Genomic DNA, 22425 nt, shown 5'->3' with positions numbered 1-22425 from the left:
CTATGCAACACAGTGACTAGGCAACACAGCCACTAGGCAACACAGCGACTATGCAACACAGCGACTAGGCAACACAGCGACTAGGCAACACAGCCACTAGGCAACACAGCCACTAGGCAACACAGCCACTAGGCAACACAGCGACTAGGCAACACAGCCACTAGGCAACACAGCCACTAGGCAACACAGCCACTAGGCAACACAGCGACTAGGCAACACAGCGACTAGGCAACACAGCGACTAGGCAACACAGCCACTAGGCAACACAGCGACTAGGCAACACAGCCACTAGGCAACACAGTCACTAGGCAACACAGCCACTAGGCAACACAGCGACTAGGCAACACAGCGACTAGGCAACACAGCCACTAGGCAACACAGCGACTAGGCAACACAGTGACTAGGCAACACAGCCACTAGGCAACACAGCGACTAGGCAACACAGCGACTAGGCAACACAGTGACTAGGCAACTCAGTGACTAGGCAACACAGCCACTAGGCAACACAGCCACTAGGCAACACAGCGACTAGGCAACACAGCGACTAGGCAACACAGTGACTAGGCAACACAGCCACTAGGCAACACAGCGACTAGGCAACACAGCGACTAGGCAACACAGTCACTAGGCAACACAGCCACTAGGCAACACAGCGACTAGGCAACACAGCGACTAGGCAACACAGCGACTAGGCAACACAGTGACTAGGCAACACAGCCACTAGGCAACACAGCGACTAGGCAACACAGCGACTAGGCAACACAGTGACTAGGCAACTCAGTGACTAGGCAACACAGCCACTAGGCAACACAGCGACTAGGCAACACAGCCACTAGGCAACTCAGTGACTAGGCAACACAGCCACTAGGCAACACAGCCACTAGGCAACACAGTGACTAGGCAACACAGCCACTAGGCAACACAGCCACTAGGCAACACAGCCACTAGGCAACACAGCCACTAGGCAACACAGCGACTAGGCAACTCAGTGACTAGGCAACACAGCCACTAGGCAACACAGCGACTAGGCAACACAGCGACTAGGCAACACAGCGACTAGGCAACACAGCGACTAGGCAACACAGTGACTAGGCAACACAGCCACTAGGCAACACAGCGACTAGGCAACACAGCCACTAGGCAACACAGCCACTAGGCAACACAGCCACTAGGCAACACAGTGACTAGGCAACACAGCCACTAGGCAACACAGCGACTAGGCAACACAGCGACTAGGCAACACAGTGACTAGGCAACTCAGTGACTAGGCAACACAGCCACTAGGCAACACAGCGACTAGGCAACACAGCCACTAGGCAACTCAGCGACTAGGCAACACAGCCACTAGGCAACACAGCCACTAGGCAACACAGCCACTAGGCAACACAGCGACTAGGCAACACAGCGACTAGGCAACACAGCGACTAGGCAACACAGCGACTAGGCAACACAGTCACTAGGCAACACAGCCACTAGGCAACACAGCGACTAGGCAAACAGCCACTAGGCAAACAGCCACTAGGCAACACAGCCACTAGGCAACACAGCGACTAGGCAAACAGCCACTAGGCAACACAGCGACTAGGCAACACAGCGACTAGGCAACACAGCGACTAGGCAACACAGCCACTAGGCAACACAGCGACTAGGCAACACAGCCACTAGGCAACACAGCGACTAGGCAACACAGCCACTAGGCAACACAGCCACTAGGCAACACAGCGACTAGGCAACACAGCCACTAGGCAACACAGCCACTATGCAACACAGTGACTAGGCAACACAGCCACTAGGCAACACAGCGACTATGCAACACAGTGACTAGGCAACACAGCGACTAGGCAACACAGCCACTAGGCAACACAGCCACTAGGCAAAACAGCCACTAGGCAATACAGCGACTAGGCAACACAGCCACTAGGCAACACAGCCACTAGGCAACACAGTGACTAGGCAACACAGTGACTAGGCAACACAGCGACTAGGCAACACAGTGACTAGGCAACACAGCCACTAGGCAACACAGCGACTAGGCAACACAGCGACTAGGCAACACAGTCACTAGGCAACACAGTGACTAGGCAACACAGCCACTAGGCAACACAGCGACTAGGCAACACAGCCACTAGGCAACTCAGTGACTAGGCAACACAGCCACTAGGCAACACAGCCACTAGGCAACACAGTGACTAGGCAACACAGCCACTAGGCAACACAGCCACTAGGCAACACAGCCACTAGGCAACACAGCCACTAGGCAACACAGCGACTAGGCAACTCAGTGACTAGGCAACACAGCCACTAGGCAACACAGCGACTAGGCAACACAGCGACTAGGCAACACAGCGACTAGGCAACACAGCGACTAGGCAACACAGCGACTAGGCAACACAGCCACTAGGCAACACAGCGACTAGGCAACACAGCGACTAGGCAACACAGCGACTAGGCAACACAGCGACTAGGCAACACAGCGACTAGGCAACACAGCGACTAGGCAACACAGTGACTAGGCAACTCAGTGACTAGGCAACACAGCCACTAGGCAACACAGCGACTAGGCAACACAGCCACTAGGCAACACAGCGACTAGGCAACACAGCCACTAGGCAACACAGCCACTAGGCAACACAGCCACTAGGCAACACAGCGACTAGGCAACACAGCCACTAGGCAACACAGCCACTAGGCAACACAGCCACTAGGCAACACAGTGACTAGGCAACACAGCGACTAGGCAACACAGCCACTAGGCAACACAGCGACTAGGCAACACAGCGACTAGGCAACACAGCGACTAGGCAACACAGCCACTAGGCAACACAGCGACTAGGCAACACACCGACTAGGCAACACAGCGACTAGGCAACACAGCCACTAGGCAACACAGTGACTAGGCAACACAGCCACTAGGCAACACAGCGACTAGGCAACACAGCCACTAGGCAACACAGCGACTAGGCAACACAGCCACTAGGCAACACAGCGACTAGGCAACACAGCCACTAGGCAACACAGCGACTAGGCAACACAGCCACTAGGCAACACAGCGACTAGGCAACACAGCCACTAGGCAACACAGCCACTAGGCAACACAGCGACTAGGCAACACAGCGACTAGGCAACACAGCGACTAGGCAACACAGCGACTAGGCAACACAGCGACTAGGCAACACAGTGACTAGGCAACACAGCCACTAGGCAACACAGCGACTAGGCAACACAGCGACTAGGCAACACAGTGACTAGGCAACTCAGTGACTAGGCAACACAGCCACTAGGCAACACAGTGACTAGGCAACACAGCCACTAGGCAACTCAGTGACTAGGCAACACAGCCACTAGGCAACACAGCCACTAGGCAACACAGCCACTAGGCAACACAGCGACTAGGCAACACAGCGACTAGGCAACACAGCGACTAGGCAACACAGCGACTAGACAACACAGCCACTAGGCAACACAGCGACTAGGCAACACAGCCACTAGGCAACACAGCCACTAGGCAACACAGCGACTAGGCAACACAGCGACTAGGCAACACAGTGACTAGGCAACACAGCCACTAGGCAACACAGCGACTAGGCAACACAGCGACTAGGCAACACAGCGACTAGGCAACACAGCGACTAGGCAACACAGTGACTAGGCAACACAGCCACTAGGCAACACAGCGACTAGGCAACACAGCGACTAGGCAACACAGCGACTAGGCAACACAGCGACTAGGCAACACAGCGACTAGGCAACACAGCGACTAGGCAACACAGCGACTAGGCAACACAGCGACTAGGCAACACAGCGACTAGGCAACACAGCGACTAGGCAACTCAGCGACTAGGCAACACAGCCACTAGGCAACACAGCGACTAGGCAACACAGCCACTAGGCAACTCAGTGACTAGGCAACACAGCCACTAGGCAACACAGCCACTAGGCAACACAGCCACTAGGCAACACAGCGACTAGGCAACACAGCGACTAGGCAACACAGCGACTAGGCAACACAGCCACTAGGCAACACAGCGACTAGGCAACACAGCGACTAGGCAACACAGCCACTAGGCAACACAGCGACTAGGCAACACAGCGACTAGGCAACACAGCGACTAGGCAACTCAGTGACTAGGCAACACAGCCACTAGGCAACACAGCGACTAGGCAACACAGCCACTAGGCAACACAGCGACTAGGCAACACAGCCACTAGGCAACACAGCCACTAGGCAACACAGCGACTAGGCAACACAGCCACTAGGCAACACAGCCACTAGGCAACACAGCCACTAGGCAACACAGCGACTAGGCAAACAGCCACAAGGCAACACAGCGACTAGGCAACACAGCGACTAGGCAACACAGCGACTAGGCAACACAGCCACTAGGCAACACAGCGACTAGGCAACACAGCCACTAGGCAACACAGCGACTAGGCAACACAGCCACTAGGCAACACAGCCACTAGGCAACACAGCGACTAGGCAACACAGCCACTAGGCAACACAGCCACTATGCAACACAGTGACTAGGCAACACAGCCACTAGGCAACACAGCGACTATGCAACACAGCGACTAGGCAACACAGCGACTAGGCAACACAGCCACTAGGCAACACAGCCACTAGGCAACACAGCCACTAGGCAACACAGCGACTAGGCAACACAGCCACTAGGCAACACAGCCACTAGGCAACACAGCGACTAGGCAACACAGCGACTAGGCAACACAGTGACTAGGCAACACAGCCACTAGGCAACACAGCCACTAGGCAACACAGCGACTAGGCAACACAGTCACTAGGCAACACAGCCACTAGGCAACACAGCGACTAGGCAACACAGCGACTAGGCAACACAGCGACTAGGCAACACAGCCACTAGGCAACACAGCCACTAGGCAACACAGCCACTAGGCAACACAGCGACTAGGCAACACAGCGACTAGGCAACACAGCGACTAGGCAACACACCCACTAGGCAACACAGCGACTAGGCAACACAGCCACTAGGCAACACAGCCACTAGGCAACACAGCCACTAGGCAACACAGCGACTAGGCAACACAGCCACTAGGCAACACAGCGACTAGGCAACACAGCGACTAGGCAACACAGCGACTAGGCAACACAGCCACTAGGCAACACAGCGACTAGGCAACACAGCCACTAGGCAACACAGCGACTAGGCAACACAGCCACTAGGCAACACAGCCACTAGGCAACACAGCGACTAGGCAACACAGCCACTAGGCAACACAGTGACTAGGCAACACAGCGACTAGGCAACACAGCCACTAGGCAACACAGCGACTAGGCAACACAGCCACTAGGCAACACAGCCACTAGGCAACACAGCCACTAGGCAACACAGCGACTAGGCAACACAGCCACTAGGCAACACAGCCACTATGCAACACAGTGACTAGGCAACACAGCCACTAGGCAACACAGCGACTATGCGACACAGTGACTAGGCAACACAGCGACTAGGCAACACAGCCACTAGGCAACACAGCCACTAGGCAACACAGCCACTAGGCAACACAGCGACTAGGCAACACAGCCACTAGGCAACACAGCCACTAGGCAACACAGCCACTAGGCAACACAGTGACTAGGCAACACAGCGACTAGGCAACACAGTGACTAGGCAACACAGCCACTAGGCAACACAGCCACTAGGCAACACAGCGACTAGGCAACACAGCGACTAGGCAACACAGCCACTAGGCAACACAGCCACTAGGCAACACAGCGACTAGGCAACACAGCCACTAGGCAACACAGCCACTAGGCAACACAGCGACTAGGCAACACAGCCACTAGGCAACACAGCGACTAGGCAACACAGCCACTAGGCAACACAGCGACTAGGCATCACAGCGACTAGGCAACACAGCGACTAGGCAACACAGCGACTAGGCAACACAGCGACTAGGCAACACAGCCACTAGGCAACACAGCCACTAGGCAACACAGCGACTAGGCAACACAGCCACTAGGCAACACAACGACTAGGCAACACAGCCACTAGGCAACACAGCGACTAGGCAACACAGCCACTAGGCAACACAGCGACTAGGCAACACAGCGACTAGGCAACACAGCGACTAGGCAACACAGCCACTAGGCAACACAGCCACTAGGCAACACAGCGACTAGGCAACACAGCCACTAGGCAGCACAGCGACTAGGCAACACAGCCACTAGGCAACACAGCGACTAGGCAACACAGCCACTAGGCAACACAGCGACTGACCCTGTTATACTGAGTCCCCATACTGACCTTGTTATACTGAGCTCTACTACTGACCCTGTTATACTGAGCTCTACTACTGACCCTGTTATACTGAGCTCTACTACTGACCCTGTTATACTGAGTCCCCATACTGACCCTGTTATACTGAGCTCTACTACTGACCCTGTTATACTGAGCTCTACTACTGACCCTGTTATACTGAGCTCTACTACTGACCCTGTTATACTGAGCTCTATTACTGACCCCGTTATACTGAGCTCTACTACTGACCCTGTTATACTGAGCTCTACTACTGACCCTGATATACTGAGCTCTACTACTGACCCTGTTATACTGAGCTCTACTACTGACCCTGTTATACTGAGCTCTACTACTGACCCTGTTATACTGAGCTCTACTACTGACCCTGTTATACTGAGTCCCCATACTGACCCTGTTATACTGAGCTCTACTACTGACCCTGTTATACTGAGCTCTACTACTGACCCTGTTATATTGAGCTCTACTACTGACCCTGTTATACTGAGCTCTACTACTGACCCTGTTATACTGAGCTCTACTACTGACCCTGTTATACTGAGTCCCCACACTGACCCTGTTATACTGAGCTCTACCACTGACCCTGTTATACTGAGCTCTACTACTGACCCTGTTATACTGAGCTCTACTACTGACCCTGTTATACTGAGCACTACTACTGACCCTGTTATACTGAGCTCTACCACTTTCCCTGTTATACTGAGCTCTACCACTGACCCTGTTATACTGAGTCCCCCTACTGACCCTGTTATACTGAGCTCTACTACTGACCCTGTTATACTGAGCTCTACTACTGACCCTGTTATACTGAGTCCTCATACTGACCCTGTTATACTGAGCTCTACTACTGACCCTGTTATACTGAGCTCTACTACTGACCCTGTTATACTGAGCTCTACTACTGACCCTGTTATACTAAGTCCCCATACTGACCCTGTTATACTGAGCTCTACTACTGACCCTGTTATACTGAGCTCTACTACTGACCCTTTTATACTGAGCTCTACTACTGACCCTGTTATACTGAGCTCTCCTACTGACCCTGTTATACTGAGTCCCCATACTGACCCTGTTATACTGAGCTCTACTACTGACCCTGTTATACTGAGCTCTACTACTGACCCTGTTATACTGAGCACTACTACTGACCCTGTTATACTGAGCTCTACCACTTTCCCTGTTATACTGAGCTCTACCACTGACCCTGTTATACTGAGTCCCCCTACTGACCCTGTTATACTGAGCTCTACTACTGACCCTGTTATACTGAGCTCTACTACTGACCCTGTTATACTGAGTCCTCATACTGACCCTGTTATACTGAGCTCTACTACTGACCCTGTTATACTGAGCTCTACTACTGACCCTGTTATACTGAGCTCTACTACTGACCCTGTTATACTGAGCTCTCCTACTGACCCTGTTATACTGAGTCCCCATACTGACCCTGTTATACTGAGCTCTACTACTGACCCTGTTATACTGAGCTCTACTACTGACCCTGTTATACTGAGCTCTACTACTGACCCTGTTATACTGAGCTCTACTACTGACCCTGTTATACTGAGCTCTACTACTGACCCTGTTATACTGAGTCCCCACACTGACCCTGTTATACTGAGCTCTACCACTGACCCTGTTATACTGAGCTCTACTACTGACCCTGTTATACTGAGCTCTACTACTGACCCTGTTATACTGAGCACTACTACTGACCCTGTTATACTGAGCTCTACCACTTTCCCTGTTATACTGAGCTCTACCACTGACCCTGTTATACTGAGTCCCCCTACTGACCCTGTTATACTGAGCTCTACTACTGACCCTGTTATACTGAGCTCTACTACTGACCCTGTTATACTGAGTCCTCATACTGACCCTGTTATACTGAGCTCTACTACTGACCCTGTTATACTGAGCTCTACTACTGACCCTGTTATACTGAGCTCTACTACTGACCCTGTTATACTGAGCTCTACAACTGACCCTGTTATACTGAGCTCTACTACTGACCCTGTTATACTGAGCTCTACTACTGACCCTGTTATACTGAGCTCTACTACTGACCCTGTTATACTGAGCTCTACTACTGACCCTGTTATACTGAGCTCTACTACTGACCCTGTTATACTGAGCTCTACTACTGCCCCTTTTATACTGAGCTCTACTACTGCTACTACTGCTATTACTACTGCTACTATTTTCACTACTACTACTACTACTACTACTACTAGTAGTAGTACTACTAGTACTACTACTAGTACTACTACTAGTACTACTGCTGCTGCTACTACAACTACTGCTACTGCTATTGCTACTATTACTATGTCGTGGAAATTCTAATCAATAATGAGGAAAGACAAGGTCAATCACCAGTCAGGATATTACTTCATTCAAAACGTATTAATTAGGTAGTAAGTGAGTCTGGTCGACCCAACAGTCTTGAGTGTTGGGCCGATCGCTCACGCATACAGAAACTGCAGAGATCTTCATATAGTAGATCTAAAATGCATAGTCACGGCTGGTTCCACCCCTCCCATGCAGATCAGGTGGCATCATAAGCCACCTTGGGTTCATCCTATGGCTATCTCCACCTTGTGTTGTTTTAACCCCCAGCCCGGCTTAGTTTCCCAGATGCAAGAATGATTAGAAACAATGAGGGGTTTAGCTCAAGCTATCTCTAGTGGCCGTACGCCCAGATTAGGTGCAGGGAGCTACTGTGGAGACCATCCCTTTACCAAAACACAGCATTAGTAGAACAGAAATGTATTTCTCTTTGTTAAGTATGTAATTGATAACTATTAATATCAAACAAATCAGGTAAATACGTAATTTTTCTCTAACCACTACTACTGCTGCTACTACTACTACTACTACTACTACTACTACTACTACTACTACTACTACTACTACTACTACTACTACTACTACTACTACTACTACTACTACTACTACTGCTACTATTGCTGCTTCTACTACTACTACTACTGCTACTACTACTACTACAATTGCTGCTACTACCACTACTACTAATAATACTGCTACTAATACTGCTACTAACACTACTACTACTATTCTGCTACTGCTGTTGCTACTACTACTGTTACTATTACTACTATTACTACTACTACTACTACTACTGCTAGAGCAAAAATCTACTGCTAATACTATTACTACTACTACTATTACTACAACTGCTTCTACTACTGCTAATACTACTACTGCTACTAATACTACTAATACTACTACTACTACTGCTACTAATACTACTAATACTACTACTGCTACTACTACCACTACTACTACTGCTACTACTACTACTGCTACTGCTACTACTACTACTACTACTACTACTACTACTACTACTACTACTACCTACTACTACTACTACTACTACTACTGCTACTACTACTACTACTACTGCTACTGCTGCTGCTTCTACTGAAGCAAAATGCATCATACTGGCCATATTTCTGTATTTTAAAGTTACATAAACTATTTATATAAAAGTATGTGGACACCCTTTCAAATGAGTGGATTCGGCCTGTTGCTGACAAGTGTATAAAATCGAGCACACAGTCATGCAATCTCCATAGACAAACATTGGCAGTAGAATGGCCTGTACTAAAGAGCTCAGTGACTTTCAACATGGCACCGTCATAGGATGCCACCTTTCCAACAAGTTAGTTTGTCAAATTTCTGCCCAGCTAGAGATGCCCCGGTCAACTGTAAGTGCTGTTATTGTGAAGTGGAAACGTCTAGGAGCAACAACGGCTCAGCCGCGAAGTGGTAGGCCACAGAAGATCACAGAACGGGACCGCCGAATGCTGAAGCACGTAGCGTGTAAAGACTGTCCTCGGTTGCAACACTCACTACCGAGTTCCAAACTGCCTCTGGAAGCAACGTCAGCACAATAACTGTTACTCTGGAGCTTCATGAAATGGGTTTCCATGGCCGAGCAGCCACATACAAGCCTAAGATCACCATGAGCAATGCCAAGCGTCTGCTGGAGTTGTGTAAAGCTCGCCGCCATTGGACTCTGGAGCAGTGTGGGGGGGGGGGGGCAATGCAAATAGTCTGGGTAGCCATTTGATTAGATGTTCAGGAGTCTTATGGCTTGGGGGTAGAAGTTGTTTAGAAGCCTCATGGACCTAGACTTGGCGCTCCGGTACTGCTTACCGTGCGGTAGCAGAGAGAACAGTCTATGACTAGGGTGGCTGGAGTCTTTAACCATTTTTAGGGCCTTCCTCTGACACCGCCTGGTATAGAGGTCCTGGATGGCAGGAAGCTTGGCCCCAGTGTTGTACTGGGCCGTACGCACTACCCTCTGTAGTGCCTTACGGTCGGAGGCCAAGCAGTTGCCATACCAGGCGGTGATGCAACCAGTCAGGATGCTCTCGATGGTGCAGCTGTAGAACCTTTTGAGGATCTGAGGACCCATGCCAAATCTTTTCAGTCTCCTTAGGGGGAATAGGCTTTGTCGTGCCCTCTTCACAACTGTCTTGGTGTGCTTGGACCATGTTAGTTTGTTGGTGATGTGGACACCAAGGAACTTGAAGCTCTCAACCTGTTCCACTACAGCCCCGTCGATGAGAATGGGGGCGTGCTCAGACCTCTTTTTTTTCCTGTAGTCCACAATCATCTCCTTTGTCTTGGTCACGTTGAGGGAGAGGTTGTTATCCTGGCACCACACGGCCAGGTCTCTGACCTCCTCCCTATAGGCTGTCTCGTCGTTGTCGGTGATCAGGCCTACCAATGTTGTGTCATCGGCAAACTTAATGATTGTGTTGGAATTGTGCCTGGCCATGCAGTCATGAGTGAACAGGGAGTACAGGAGGGGACTGAGCACGCAGGTGTCATCATGACAAGCGGACCGAGGGATTCCCACAGAATGAGATCATCATATTGTATCTCTATGGGGATTCCCCGGCCCTGTGTCCATATGCAATCTTATCTCCTGCTGCATATCTGCCAGCTCTAAAAACAGCCCTCTCATATCACCACCAGGTCCAGACCTGAGTTCAAATACTATTTGAAATGATTGCAAATACTTTAGCTGGGCTTGATTGAGCTTCCCTGGTCAGTGGAACCAAAAAAAATTGTTGCAAAAGTGCAAACCCATCTGATACTCCAGGCAGGCTAAAGCAAATGAAAGTGAAACATTTTAAATAGCAATTTGAACCCAGGTCTGATCCCTTCCCACCACTATTAGGACTTGAGACCCACCCCCAGAACTCCACCGCCAGGCCCCCACCTCCTGGCCCCCACCCCCAGGCCCCCACCGCCAGGCCCCCACCGCCATGCCCCCACCTCCTGGCCCCCACCTCCTGGCCCCCGCCCCGCACCGGGAACACCGGCTGTCCTTAATATAGATAAGTTTGCAATGATTTCAACTGACTGTCCGCCAAGCTCACTCCTCTGCCCTGCCACAGCAACATAGGTAGAGCAACCACGGGCCAATCACAGGCCGTCCTAAATATAGGCCTGCCTGCCTTGATGTCATCTGACCGACTGTCAAGCTCAGTGACTCTGCCACAGCAACACAAGAGGTTTTCGGACTGAGAGGCTGAGAGACGACACGATCACAGACCGCCAATCTCAATCCTCTGCTTTGCCATGGCAACAATAGAAGACTGACTAGCACTGGGATGCAGATGGTTTTAACAATAGAAGATTTACTTTGGAAGCAAACCTCCCCTGTCCTACCAAGAGTTGCTGGATATCTTCTCATATTCAGTTTGCTCCATAGCGACTTTCTTTTCTTTCCGGGTGGCGCAGTGGTCTAAGGCACTGCATCGCAGTGCTAGCTGTGCCACTAGAGATCCTGGTTCGAGTCCAGGCTCTGTCGCAGCCGGCCGCGACCGGGAGACCCATGGGGCGGCGCACAATTGGTCCAGCGTCGTCCAAGGTAGGGGAGGGTTTGGCCGGCAGGGATGTGGGTTTGTTTCCCACTGGGGGCCAGTATGAAAAAAAATATATATATATATATATGTATGCATTCACTAACTGTAAGTCGCTCTGGATAAGAGCGTCTGCTAAATGACGAAAATGTAAAATGTAAATTTAATTTGAGCGACTGTGAAGCTCACTCCCCTCTGCCACACAGCAACACAAGAGGCTTTCTGGGACATGGACTGAGAGGCAGGCAGAACCATGGAGGGAGTGTCCATAACCCACTGGGTGAACAGCCCCGTCCGTCACCAGGCCCTGTTCCAAGGAAGGGAATTGGACGACTGTGTGGAGGACCATGACCTGTTCGCCCTGCCCGGGCCTGCCTTCCCCGACCCAGGGGTGAGGCCCTGGGGTAGTGAAATTAGAAGGGGCCTCTGACGGTACTACCACAACCCAGCCCCAGCGGACTGAGCCTGTTTACCAGGTGCTTCTGGACGTGTCCCAGTTCAGACCTGAGGATGTCATGATTCAGGTGTTTGAGGGCTGGCTCTTGATCAAGGCTCAGCATGGAGCCAGAATGGATGAACATGGGTTTGTTACCCGCAGCTTCACCCGCCAGCACACACTGCCTGAGAAACTGCAGCGGGCGGGGGATCTGAGGGCTCTCCTATGTCATGATGGGATACTGGTGGTGGAATCCAAACAGAGAACACCTGTTAGGATACAACCCAGTGAGGAGGAGGACCCCTATTGATTATTTACTATTGATTATTACTGTATTGATTAGGTAAGAATGTGAGTTAAATTACACATCAGCTGCTACAGTACCACTAACATGAGTGATTGATTGTGATTGATTTATTAATTGTGTCTGTTATTTTTGTGTGAAGTTAATTTTCAAATATTTCTCTAAACACTGTAATTGTTACATTTCTATCTGATACTAATTTGCTATAAAAAGCTGTTGGTGCTGACGTTATTGAATTATTTAACAGCAGTAATTATATATTTAAAATCTATTTTCTTAAAATAGGTTTTTTAAAGTGTTCCTCCTCGCTTTAAATGTTACTTCAGCTCCTCTCACCTCAATTAAAATAATATGCGTTTCATTTGAACAAATATGAAGTGTGATGGTTAAGTGTATATTTAATTTAGTAAATGGACAGAGGAAGTTCCACCCCAGTCATTGAGAACTGGCACACGTAGCACAACTAGCCCACTTCAAGTCCCTCTCTGAAATCATAGCTCTTATCCGAAATAGATAAACAAACAGGACAGACAACCACTGTTTTGAGGTCTCATTGAGGGCCACCTGGCATTATGATATCTATGACTAGAATGGGAATGTTAGGCATGAGGCTTTCAGTATCAGTGATGATGTTGTTTTTACCGTACAAATGGTTATGAGATTGTTTAGAAATTGTTCTGTTGAAGGAAGAGACCTGAAGGGACAAATGTGCTAGAAAAATAAATATTGTTATCAAATGTTACATTGTTACAGATTGTTTACATTGTTTACATCCATGTTACGTTTTGATTATTATTTTTTTAAGGATATGTACAAGCTATTATAAATACAGTAGGATTCTGATACCATCTATAAATGTATATTTTCAAGAATCAATCAAATCTCACACCACTTCCAATTCCACACCCATCAACTAAAGCGGTCAGTGTTTGATTGGTGTTGCCTGTTAGATTGTTCATCCCCCCCCCCCCTAGCTCCACCCTCGATTATTCAGACTGGTTACGTGTGGGTGTTGTGTGAGAGAGAGGCAGGAGGACGCAGCCACCACTACAACTAGCCGCTTACATTTTAAATGGCGTAAAAGTTGGACGAAATAACGGGATTTTATCGCAATTTTTTTTTTTTTTACAGTAGCAAAAGACAACTGGATTGCGAGGTAGGTCGCTTGAAGAAGGGACATTTAAGGAGCCAGTTTTCAAGCAGTGTGCCTTCACAACTTAGTAGAGACAGTGGAGTTTGTATAGGCTAGCCCGCCCGCTAGAGTTCGCTGGATATTTTGTTGGGCGCTAGGTACTCCAGTAATTTGTTGAACTATGGCGCTCAAGGCGAGGGCTTTATACAACTTCAATTCCGAAAACCCAGGGGAGATATCGGTAAAGGAAAATGAAATAGTGAGTTTGTACAGCGAACAGGACATTGAAGGATGGCTAGAAGGGTCCAACGGCAAAGGCGAGAGAGGACTCTTCCCCGCGTCCTACGTCGAGATCCTGAAGAACGATACCGCGTCCACGTTTAACGACAGCGGCACATCAGAGGATACTTACCAGGGATCCCGATACGCCAATAGTTCAACCGGAGGTTTCGGGGACACCTCTTATAAAATCCAAAATCTAATTGAAAACTTGTCCAAAACATCAGCAACATCGTCTGGGTTTACAGCGTTACCACCGCCTGCCCCAGCACAGCCGTCGCAGCACGGTTACCAAGCCAGCCAGGGCAGCGATGACGACTGGGATGAAGACTGGGATGACAGCTCGACGGTGGCGGACGAGCCCGGCGTTGTTGGGGGTGGTAACCAGGGGGACTTTGACGGCAACGGACCGTCTACATACAGCCTGTCAACATCTTCTGTGTCCAGAGGTGGCAACGCTCAACAAGCCAAGAGCTCTGCCACGGTCAGTAGGAACCTCAATAGGTTTTCAACATTTGTGAAATCAGGTGGGGAAGCGTTTGTGTTAGGTGAGGCAGCTGGGTTTGTAAAAGATGGGGATAAGATATGTGTTATAATGGGGCAGTACGGCCCAGAATGGCAGGAAAACCCGTACCCCTTCGCCTGTACCATCGACGACCCCACCAAGCAGACCAAGTTCAAAGGAATGAAGAGTTACATTGCCTACAAGCTGACGCCCACCCACACACAGACGCAGGTAAACAGGAGGTATAAACACTTTGACTGGCTCTATGCCCGGCTGGTGGAGAAGTTCCCTGTCATCTCGGTGCCCCACATCCCAGAGAAGCAGGCGGCGGGGCGGTTTGAGGAGGACTTCATCTCTAAACGGAGGAAGGGCTTGATATGGTGGATGACTCACATGACCAGCCACCCGGTCCTGTCCAAATGTGACGTGTTCCAGCACTTCCTCACCTGCAACAGGTAGGTCTCTCTCCTCTCCTCTCCTCGCCAGTCTGTTTACATTTTAGTCATTTAACAGACGCTCTTATCCAGAGCGACTTACAGTTAGCGAGTGCATACATGTTTTCATACTGGCCCCCCGTGGGAAACGAACCCACAACCCTGGCGTTGCAAGCGCCATGCTCTACCAAGTGAACCACACGGGACTATATAGCCGAAGATTATAGCGTTCCCTAGGAAACACTCATCAACACTTTGGTTCCTACCCTGTTACCATAACTCCTCCCTGGCATTTTAATTCGTTGCCATGTCAAACAACACTGTATTCAAAAGTGTCCACTATTATATTCTAACTACAGAATTAGAATAATCATTCTATTTCCATGATTCCAACAGTTCACCCAAGTGTTTTGCTCTAAATTGCAAGTCAAATCGCAATTGCAACATTTGGTTAAAAATAAGTCCTGGATTGTTTGGCCATGTCGTGCAGCCCTTTGTGACAGTGTGGAAATGATCTCAAATGAGTGCAGGAAATTGCTGACAGTGCTGCAAAAATGTTTAGGTTGAATTGAACAGTATAAAAGAATCAGAATGGGGGAAGTCCCATTTGAAATCAGTTAGAATGTATGTGTTGCGACCGTAGGGTCACGCACTACTCATGAAGCAAATGTAGATAAAAAATTATTTGATTCGATTTTAGAACTTTTATTACTAAAAAAAACATAAAATACCGTCAATCCATCTCACAAAGTTTGCGTTTCTTTCTCATTTAACTTATCAAAGTATTGTCATACAGGACTTGGCTGCTGTCGCTGGCCTTTCTCTGCCATTTTCCAACTGTTAACGACTATGACGTAGTGGTGGAGAGTCGACCATGACGTCGTGGTGGAGAGTCGACTATGACGTAGTGGTGGAGAGTCGACCATGACGTCGTGGTGGAGAGTCGACCATGACGTCGTGGTGGAGAGTCGACTATGACGTAGTGGTGGAGAGTCGACTATGACGTAGTGGTGGAGAGTCGACCATGACGTCGTGGTGGAGAGTCGACTATGACGTCGTGGTGGAGAGTCGACTATGACGTAGTGGTGGAGAGTCGACCATGACGTAGTGGTGGAGAGTCGACCATGACGTAGTGGTGGAGAGTCGACTATGACGTAGTGGTGGAGAGTCGACCATGACGTAGTGGTGGAGAGTCGACCATGACGTAGTGGTGGAGAGTCGACTCCAAAATAATTGATTCCTCGACTCCTTGCACGTCGACTCCCGATGTCGACTCCCATTTCAGAGTGTCAAGATTCGATTCCGCTGAGAATAGACTCCTGAGATTCAAAAGTTTTGGAACGGAAGAGACTGATTACTTGCCGTACTTCCGAGAACACTCGCATCATTCATAGCGAGCTAGCGAGGGACCGAGAGAGAGGGGAGGTACAGTGAGGGGAAAAGTATTTGATCCCCTGCTGATTTTGTATGTTTGCCCACTGACAAAGACATGATCAGTCTATAATTTTAATGGTAGGTTTATTTGAACAGTGAGAGACAGAATAATAACAAAAAAATCCAGAAAAACGCATGTGAAAAATGTTATAAATTGATTTGCATTTTAATGAGGGAAATAAGTATTTGACCCCTCTGCAAAACATGACTTAGTACTTGGTGGCAAAACCCTTGTTGGCAATCACAGAGGTCAGACGTTTCTTGTAGTTGGCCACCAGGTTTGCACACATCTCAGGAGGGATCTTGTTCCACTCCTCTTTGCAGATCTTCTCCAAGTCATTAAGGTTTCGAGGCTGACGTTTGGCAACTCAAACCTTCAGCTCCCTCCACAGATCTTCTATGGGATTAAGGTCTGGAGACTGGCTAGGCCACTCCAATACCTTAATGTGCTTCTTCTTGAGCCACTCCTTTGTTGCCTTGGCCGTGTGTTTTGGGTCATTGTCATGCTGGAATACCCATCCACGACCCATTTTCAATGCCCTGGCTGAGGGAAGGAGTTTCTCACCCAAGATTTGACGGTACATGACCCCGTCCATCGTCCCTTTGATGCGGTGAAGTTGTCCTGTCCCCTTAGCAGAAAAACACCCCCAAAGCATAATGTTTCCACCTCCATGTTTGACGGTGGGGATGGTGTTCTTGGGGTCATATGCAGCATTCCTCCGCCTCCAAACACGGCGAGTTGAGTTGATGCCAAAGAGCTCGATTTTGGTCTCATCTGACCACAACACTTTCACCCAGTTCTCCTCTGAATCATTCAGATGTTCATTGGCAAACTTCATACGGCCCTGTATATGTGCTTTCTTGAGCATGGGGACCTTGCGGGCGCAGCAGGATTTCAGTCCTTCACGGCATAGTGTGTTACCAATTGTTTTCTTGGTGACTATGGTCCCAGCTGCCTTGAGATCATTGACAAGATCCTCCCGTGTAGTTCTGGGCTGATTCCTCACCGTTCTCATGATCATTGCAACTCCACAAGGTGAGATCTTGCATGGAGCCCCAGGCCAAGGGAGATTGACAGGTCTTTTGTGTTTCTTCCATTTGCGAATAATCGCACCAACTGTTGTCACCTTCTCACCAAGCTGCTTGGCGATGATCTTGTAGCCCATTCCAGCCTTGTGTAGGTCTACAATCTTGTCCCTGACATCCTTGGAGAGCTCTTTGGTCTTGGCCATGGTGGAGAGTTTGGAATCTGATTGATTGATTGCTTCTGTGGACAGGTGTCTTTTATACAGGTAACAAGCTGAGATTAGGAGCACTCCCTTTAAGAGTGTGCTCCTAATCTCAGCTCGTTACCTGTATAAAAGACACCTGGGAGCCAGAAATCTTTCTGATTGAGAGGGGGTCAAATACTTATTTCCCTCATTAAAATGCAAATAAATTTTTGACATGCGTTTTTCTTTTTTCTTTTTTGTTATTCTGTCTCTCACTGTTCAAATAAACCTACCGTTACAATTATAGACTGATCATTTCTTTGTCTGTGGGCAAACGTACAAAATCAGCAGGGGATCAAATACTTTTTTCCCTCACTGTATGAGCAGGTCGACCACCATGCAGACAGTCAGAACCGTGCACTAGGCATATCTATCAGCAATCAAAAGCTCACAATTTATTGGTGTAGCAGTGCGGTCGTGTACTCTGTGTGTGTCCGTGTAAATAGCCTGGTTTTTTTTTCCGTACATATTTCCCTATCACACTTTTCATCCTTCTACTAAATATACTTTCCTGCAACCCGCCTCACTCAATGTGGAACGGATTCTATTATTGACTTACCTTTTATCTAGAATCTCCAGTTGAAACTAGTAGCCAGCTAACTAGTTACTTGCTATTAGCCACAGTTAGCGGTTTTCACCCAGATCATCAGATTTTCTGCCAGAATAACTGAATCACTGGACATTAACACCGGATCGCAACTAGCTAGCCGCAACCGAATGGATGTTGCTGTTGGCTAATCACCACCGCCCCCGAAGCAAGCACCAGTTAGCCTTGAGCTAGCCTCGAGCCAGGCCCTTATCCCGGCTATCTACCTCTCTGTCTACCGGACGGGAGTAGCCAGCTAACTAGCTACTTGCTATTAGCCACCGTTAGCGGTTTTTCACCATTGTCCGTGGCCTGCACTACCTACCAGCCAGCTCTAGCCTGGACTATTATCGGCCAGTCTGCACTGTCTGCACAGCACACGCTGTGCAGACAGTGCAGCAGGCATCAGCTGTGCAGCTGAGTAATCATAAGGTCCAGTGAACAGCAATATGTGAGTCCGAGAGCAGTTCGAATTGGTGCTAAAGCACAGCGAGCAGGAAGCACGGCTGTTGTTTGCGTGTGCTAGCGGGCCGGGGCTAGCAGATGGATCTTCGACTCAGAACATACCGGATTTTCTGCCGGAATCACTGGACCTTTAACACCGGATCATCGCAACTAGCTAGCTGCAACCAAATCGTCTGTGGTTTCAATAGGCTTCCCGTTGCGATGACCACGAAGATCCATCTGCTAGCCCCGGCCTGCTAGCACACGCAAACAACAGCCGTGCTTCCTGCTCGCTGTGCTTTAGCACCAATTCGAACTGCTCTCGGACTCACATATTGCTGTTCACTGGACATTATGATTACTCAGCTGCACAGCTGATGCCTGCTGGACTGTTCCTTTATACGGTACCCCATCCTGTTTATCTGTTTAGCCTCAGCCCAAACTTTAATCGCCAGTTGTTGTCTTAGCTCTCTCAAATAACACCTGTGATTGCTTTATGCCTCTCTCCCATGTCAATATGCCTTGCCTATTGCTGTTCCAGTTAGTTCTTATTATACAACTTAACTGTAGAACCCCAAGTCCCTCTCAAACTGCCTCAAATAGTTCCTTTGTTCCACCCCCTCATACACGCGGAGACGGGCTCAATCGGTGCCTCCAGTGATGCTATCTCTTTCATTGTTACCCAACGCTTAGGTTTACCTCCACTGTACTCATATCCTTCCACATCCTTGTCTGTACATGATGCCCTGAATCTATTCTACAACGCCCGGAAATCTGCCCGCTTTATTCTCTGTACCCAACGCACTAGAAGACCAGTTCTTAAAGCCTTTAGCCGTATCCTTATTCTAGTCCTCCTCTGTTCCTCTGGTGATGTAGAGGTTAACCCAGGCCCTGCAGCCCCCAGTATCACTCCTACTCCCCAGGAGCTATCATTTGTTGACTTCTGTTACCGTAAAAGCATTGGTTTTTTGCATGTTAACATCATAAGCCTCCTCCCTAAGTTTGAGTTATTCACTGCGTTAGCACACTCCACCAACCCTGATGTCCTACCAGTGTCTGAATCCTGGCTTAGGAAGGCCACCAAAAATTCAGACATTTCCATCCCCAACTACAACATTTTCCGTCTAGATAGAACTGCCAAAGGGGGTGGAGTTGCAATCTACTGTAGAGATAGCCTGCAGAGCTCTATCATACTATCCAGGTCTGTGCCCAAACAGTTTGAGCTTCTACTTCTAAAAATCCACCTTTCCAGAAATAAGTCTCTCACTGTTGCCGCTTGCTACAGACCCCCCTCAGCCCCCAGCTGTGCCCTGAACACCATATGTGAATTGATTGCCCCCCATCTATCCTCAGAGTTCGTACTGCTTGGTGACCTAAACTGGGATATGCTTAACACCCCGGCCATCCTACAATCCAAACTAGATGCCCTCAATCTCACACAAATTATCAAGGAACCTACCAGGTACAACCCTAAATCCGTAAACATGGGCACCCTCATAGATATCATCCTGACTAACTTACCCTCTAAATACACCTCTGCTGTCTTCAACCAGGATCTCAGCGATCACTGCCTTATTGCCTGCATAAGTAACGGGTCCGCGGTCAAACGACCACCCCTCATCACTGTCAAACGCTCCCTAAAACACTTTAGCGAGCAGGCCTTCCTAATTGACCTGGCCCAGGTATCCTGGATGAATATCGATCTCATTCCGTCAGTAGAGGATGCCTGGTTGTTCTTTAAAAGTGCTTTCCTCTCAATCTTAAAAAAGCATGCCCCATTCAAAAAATTCAGAACTAAGAACAGATATAGCCCCTGGTTCTCCTCAGATTTGACTGCCCTTGACCAGCACAAAAATGCGTACTGCATTAGCATCGAATAGCCCCCGCGATATGCAACTTTTCAGGGAAGTTAGGAACCAATATACACAAGCAGTTAGGAAAGCAAAGGCTAGCTTTTTCAAACAGAAATTTGCATCCTGTAGCACTAACTCCAAAAAGTTTTGGGACACTGTAAAGTCCATGGAGAATAAGAGCACCTCCTCCCAGCTGCCCACTGCACTGAGGCTAGGAAACACTATCACCACCGATAAATCTACAATAATCGAGAATTTCAACAAGCATTTTGCTACGGCTGGCCATGCTTTCCACCTGGCTACCACTACCCCAGTTACCAGCTCTGCACCCTCCGCTGCAACTTGCCCATGCCCCCACTGCTTCTCCTTCACACAAATTCAGACAGCTGATGTTCTGAAAGAGCTGCAAAATCTGGACCCCTACAAATCATCTGGGCTTTTTCTAAAATTAGCCGCCGAAGATTTCGCAACCCCTATTACTAGCCTGTTCAACCTATCTTTCTTTCGTAACGTCTGAGATCCCCAGGGATTGGAAAGCTGCCGCGGTCATTCCCCTCTTCAAAGGGGGTGACACTCTAGATCCAAACTGTTACAGACCTATATCCATCCTGCCCTGCCTTTCGAACGTTTTTGAAAGCCAAGTTAACAAACAGATCACCGACCATTTCAAATCACACCGTACCTTCTCCGCTATGCAATCCGGTTTCCGAGCTGGTCATGGGTGCACCTCAGCCACGCTCAAGGTCCTAAACGATATTATAACCACGATCGATAATAGACAGTACTGTGCAGCCGTCTTCATCGACCTGGCCAAGGCTTTCGACTCTGTCAACCACCGCGTTCTTATTGGCAGACTAAATAGCCTTGGTTTCTCAAATGACTGCCTCGCCTGGTTCACCAACTACTTCTCAGATAGAGTTCAATGTGTCAAATCGGAGGGCCTGCTGTTTGGACCTATGGCAGTCTCTATGGGGGTGCCACAGGGTTCAATTCTTGGGCCGACTCTTTTCTCCATGTATATCAATGATGTCACTCTTGCTGCTGGTGATTCTCAGATCCACCTCTACGCAGACGACACCATTTTGTATACATCTGGCCCTTCATTGGACACTGTGTTAACAAACCTCCAAACGAGCTTCAACGCCATACAACACTCCTTCCGTAGCCTCCAACTCCTCTTAAACACAAGTAAAACTAAATGCATGCTCTTCAATCGAACGCTGCTGGCACCCGACTAGAATCACTACTCTCGACGGGTCTGACCTAGAGTACAAATACCTAGGTGTCTGGTTAGACCGTAAACTCTCCTTCCAGACTCACATTAAGCATCTCCAATCCAAAGTTAAATCTAGAATCGGCTTCCTATTTCGCAACAAAGCCTCCTTCACTCATGCTGCCAAACATGCCCTCGTAAAACTGACTATCCTACCGATCCTTGACTTCGGCGATGTCATTTACAAAATAGCCTCCAACACTCTACTCAGCAAATTGGATGTAGTCTATCACAGTGCTATCCGTTTTGTCACCAAAGCCCCATATACTACCCACCAC

General features: G+C 48.8%; 2 protein-coding genes across 2 annotated transcripts in view; both read left to right on the top strand.

The window, feature by feature from the left end:
* The first annotated feature begins 12169 nt into the window (after nucleotides 1-12169).
* hspb3 (heat shock protein, alpha-crystallin-related, b3) lies at nucleotides 12170-13678 on the top strand. Its single transcript, XM_041899883.1, is given in 3 exon segments — nucleotides 12170-12204; nucleotides 12403-12593; nucleotides 12595-13678. Coding segments are annotated over 2 exon segments (492 nt in total). The 5' UTR covers nucleotides 12170-12204; nucleotides 12403-12449; the 3' UTR covers nucleotides 12943-13678.
* A 300-nt stretch (nucleotides 13679-13978) lies between these two features.
* The window catches only part of LOC121584486 (sorting nexin-18), a 43927-nt gene continuing 35480 nt past the window's right edge, over nucleotides 13979-22425 (top strand). The window contains exon 1 of the mRNA XM_045225640.1: nucleotides 13979-15307. Coding sequence (XP_045081575.1) covers nucleotides 14250-15307 — 1058 coding nt within the window. The 5' untranslated portion in view covers nucleotides 13979-14249. The remainder of the gene's footprint in view (nucleotides 15308-22425) is intronic.

Source organism: Coregonus clupeaformis, chromosome 16 (assembly GCF_020615455.1).
Source record: "Coregonus clupeaformis isolate EN_2021a chromosome 16, ASM2061545v1, whole genome shotgun sequence".
Lineage (NCBI taxonomy): Eukaryota > Metazoa > Chordata > Actinopteri > Salmoniformes > Salmonidae > Coregonus > Coregonus clupeaformis.
The sequence above is the reverse complement of the archived record's forward strand: the minus strand, read 5'-3'. Positions and strand labels throughout refer to the sequence as shown.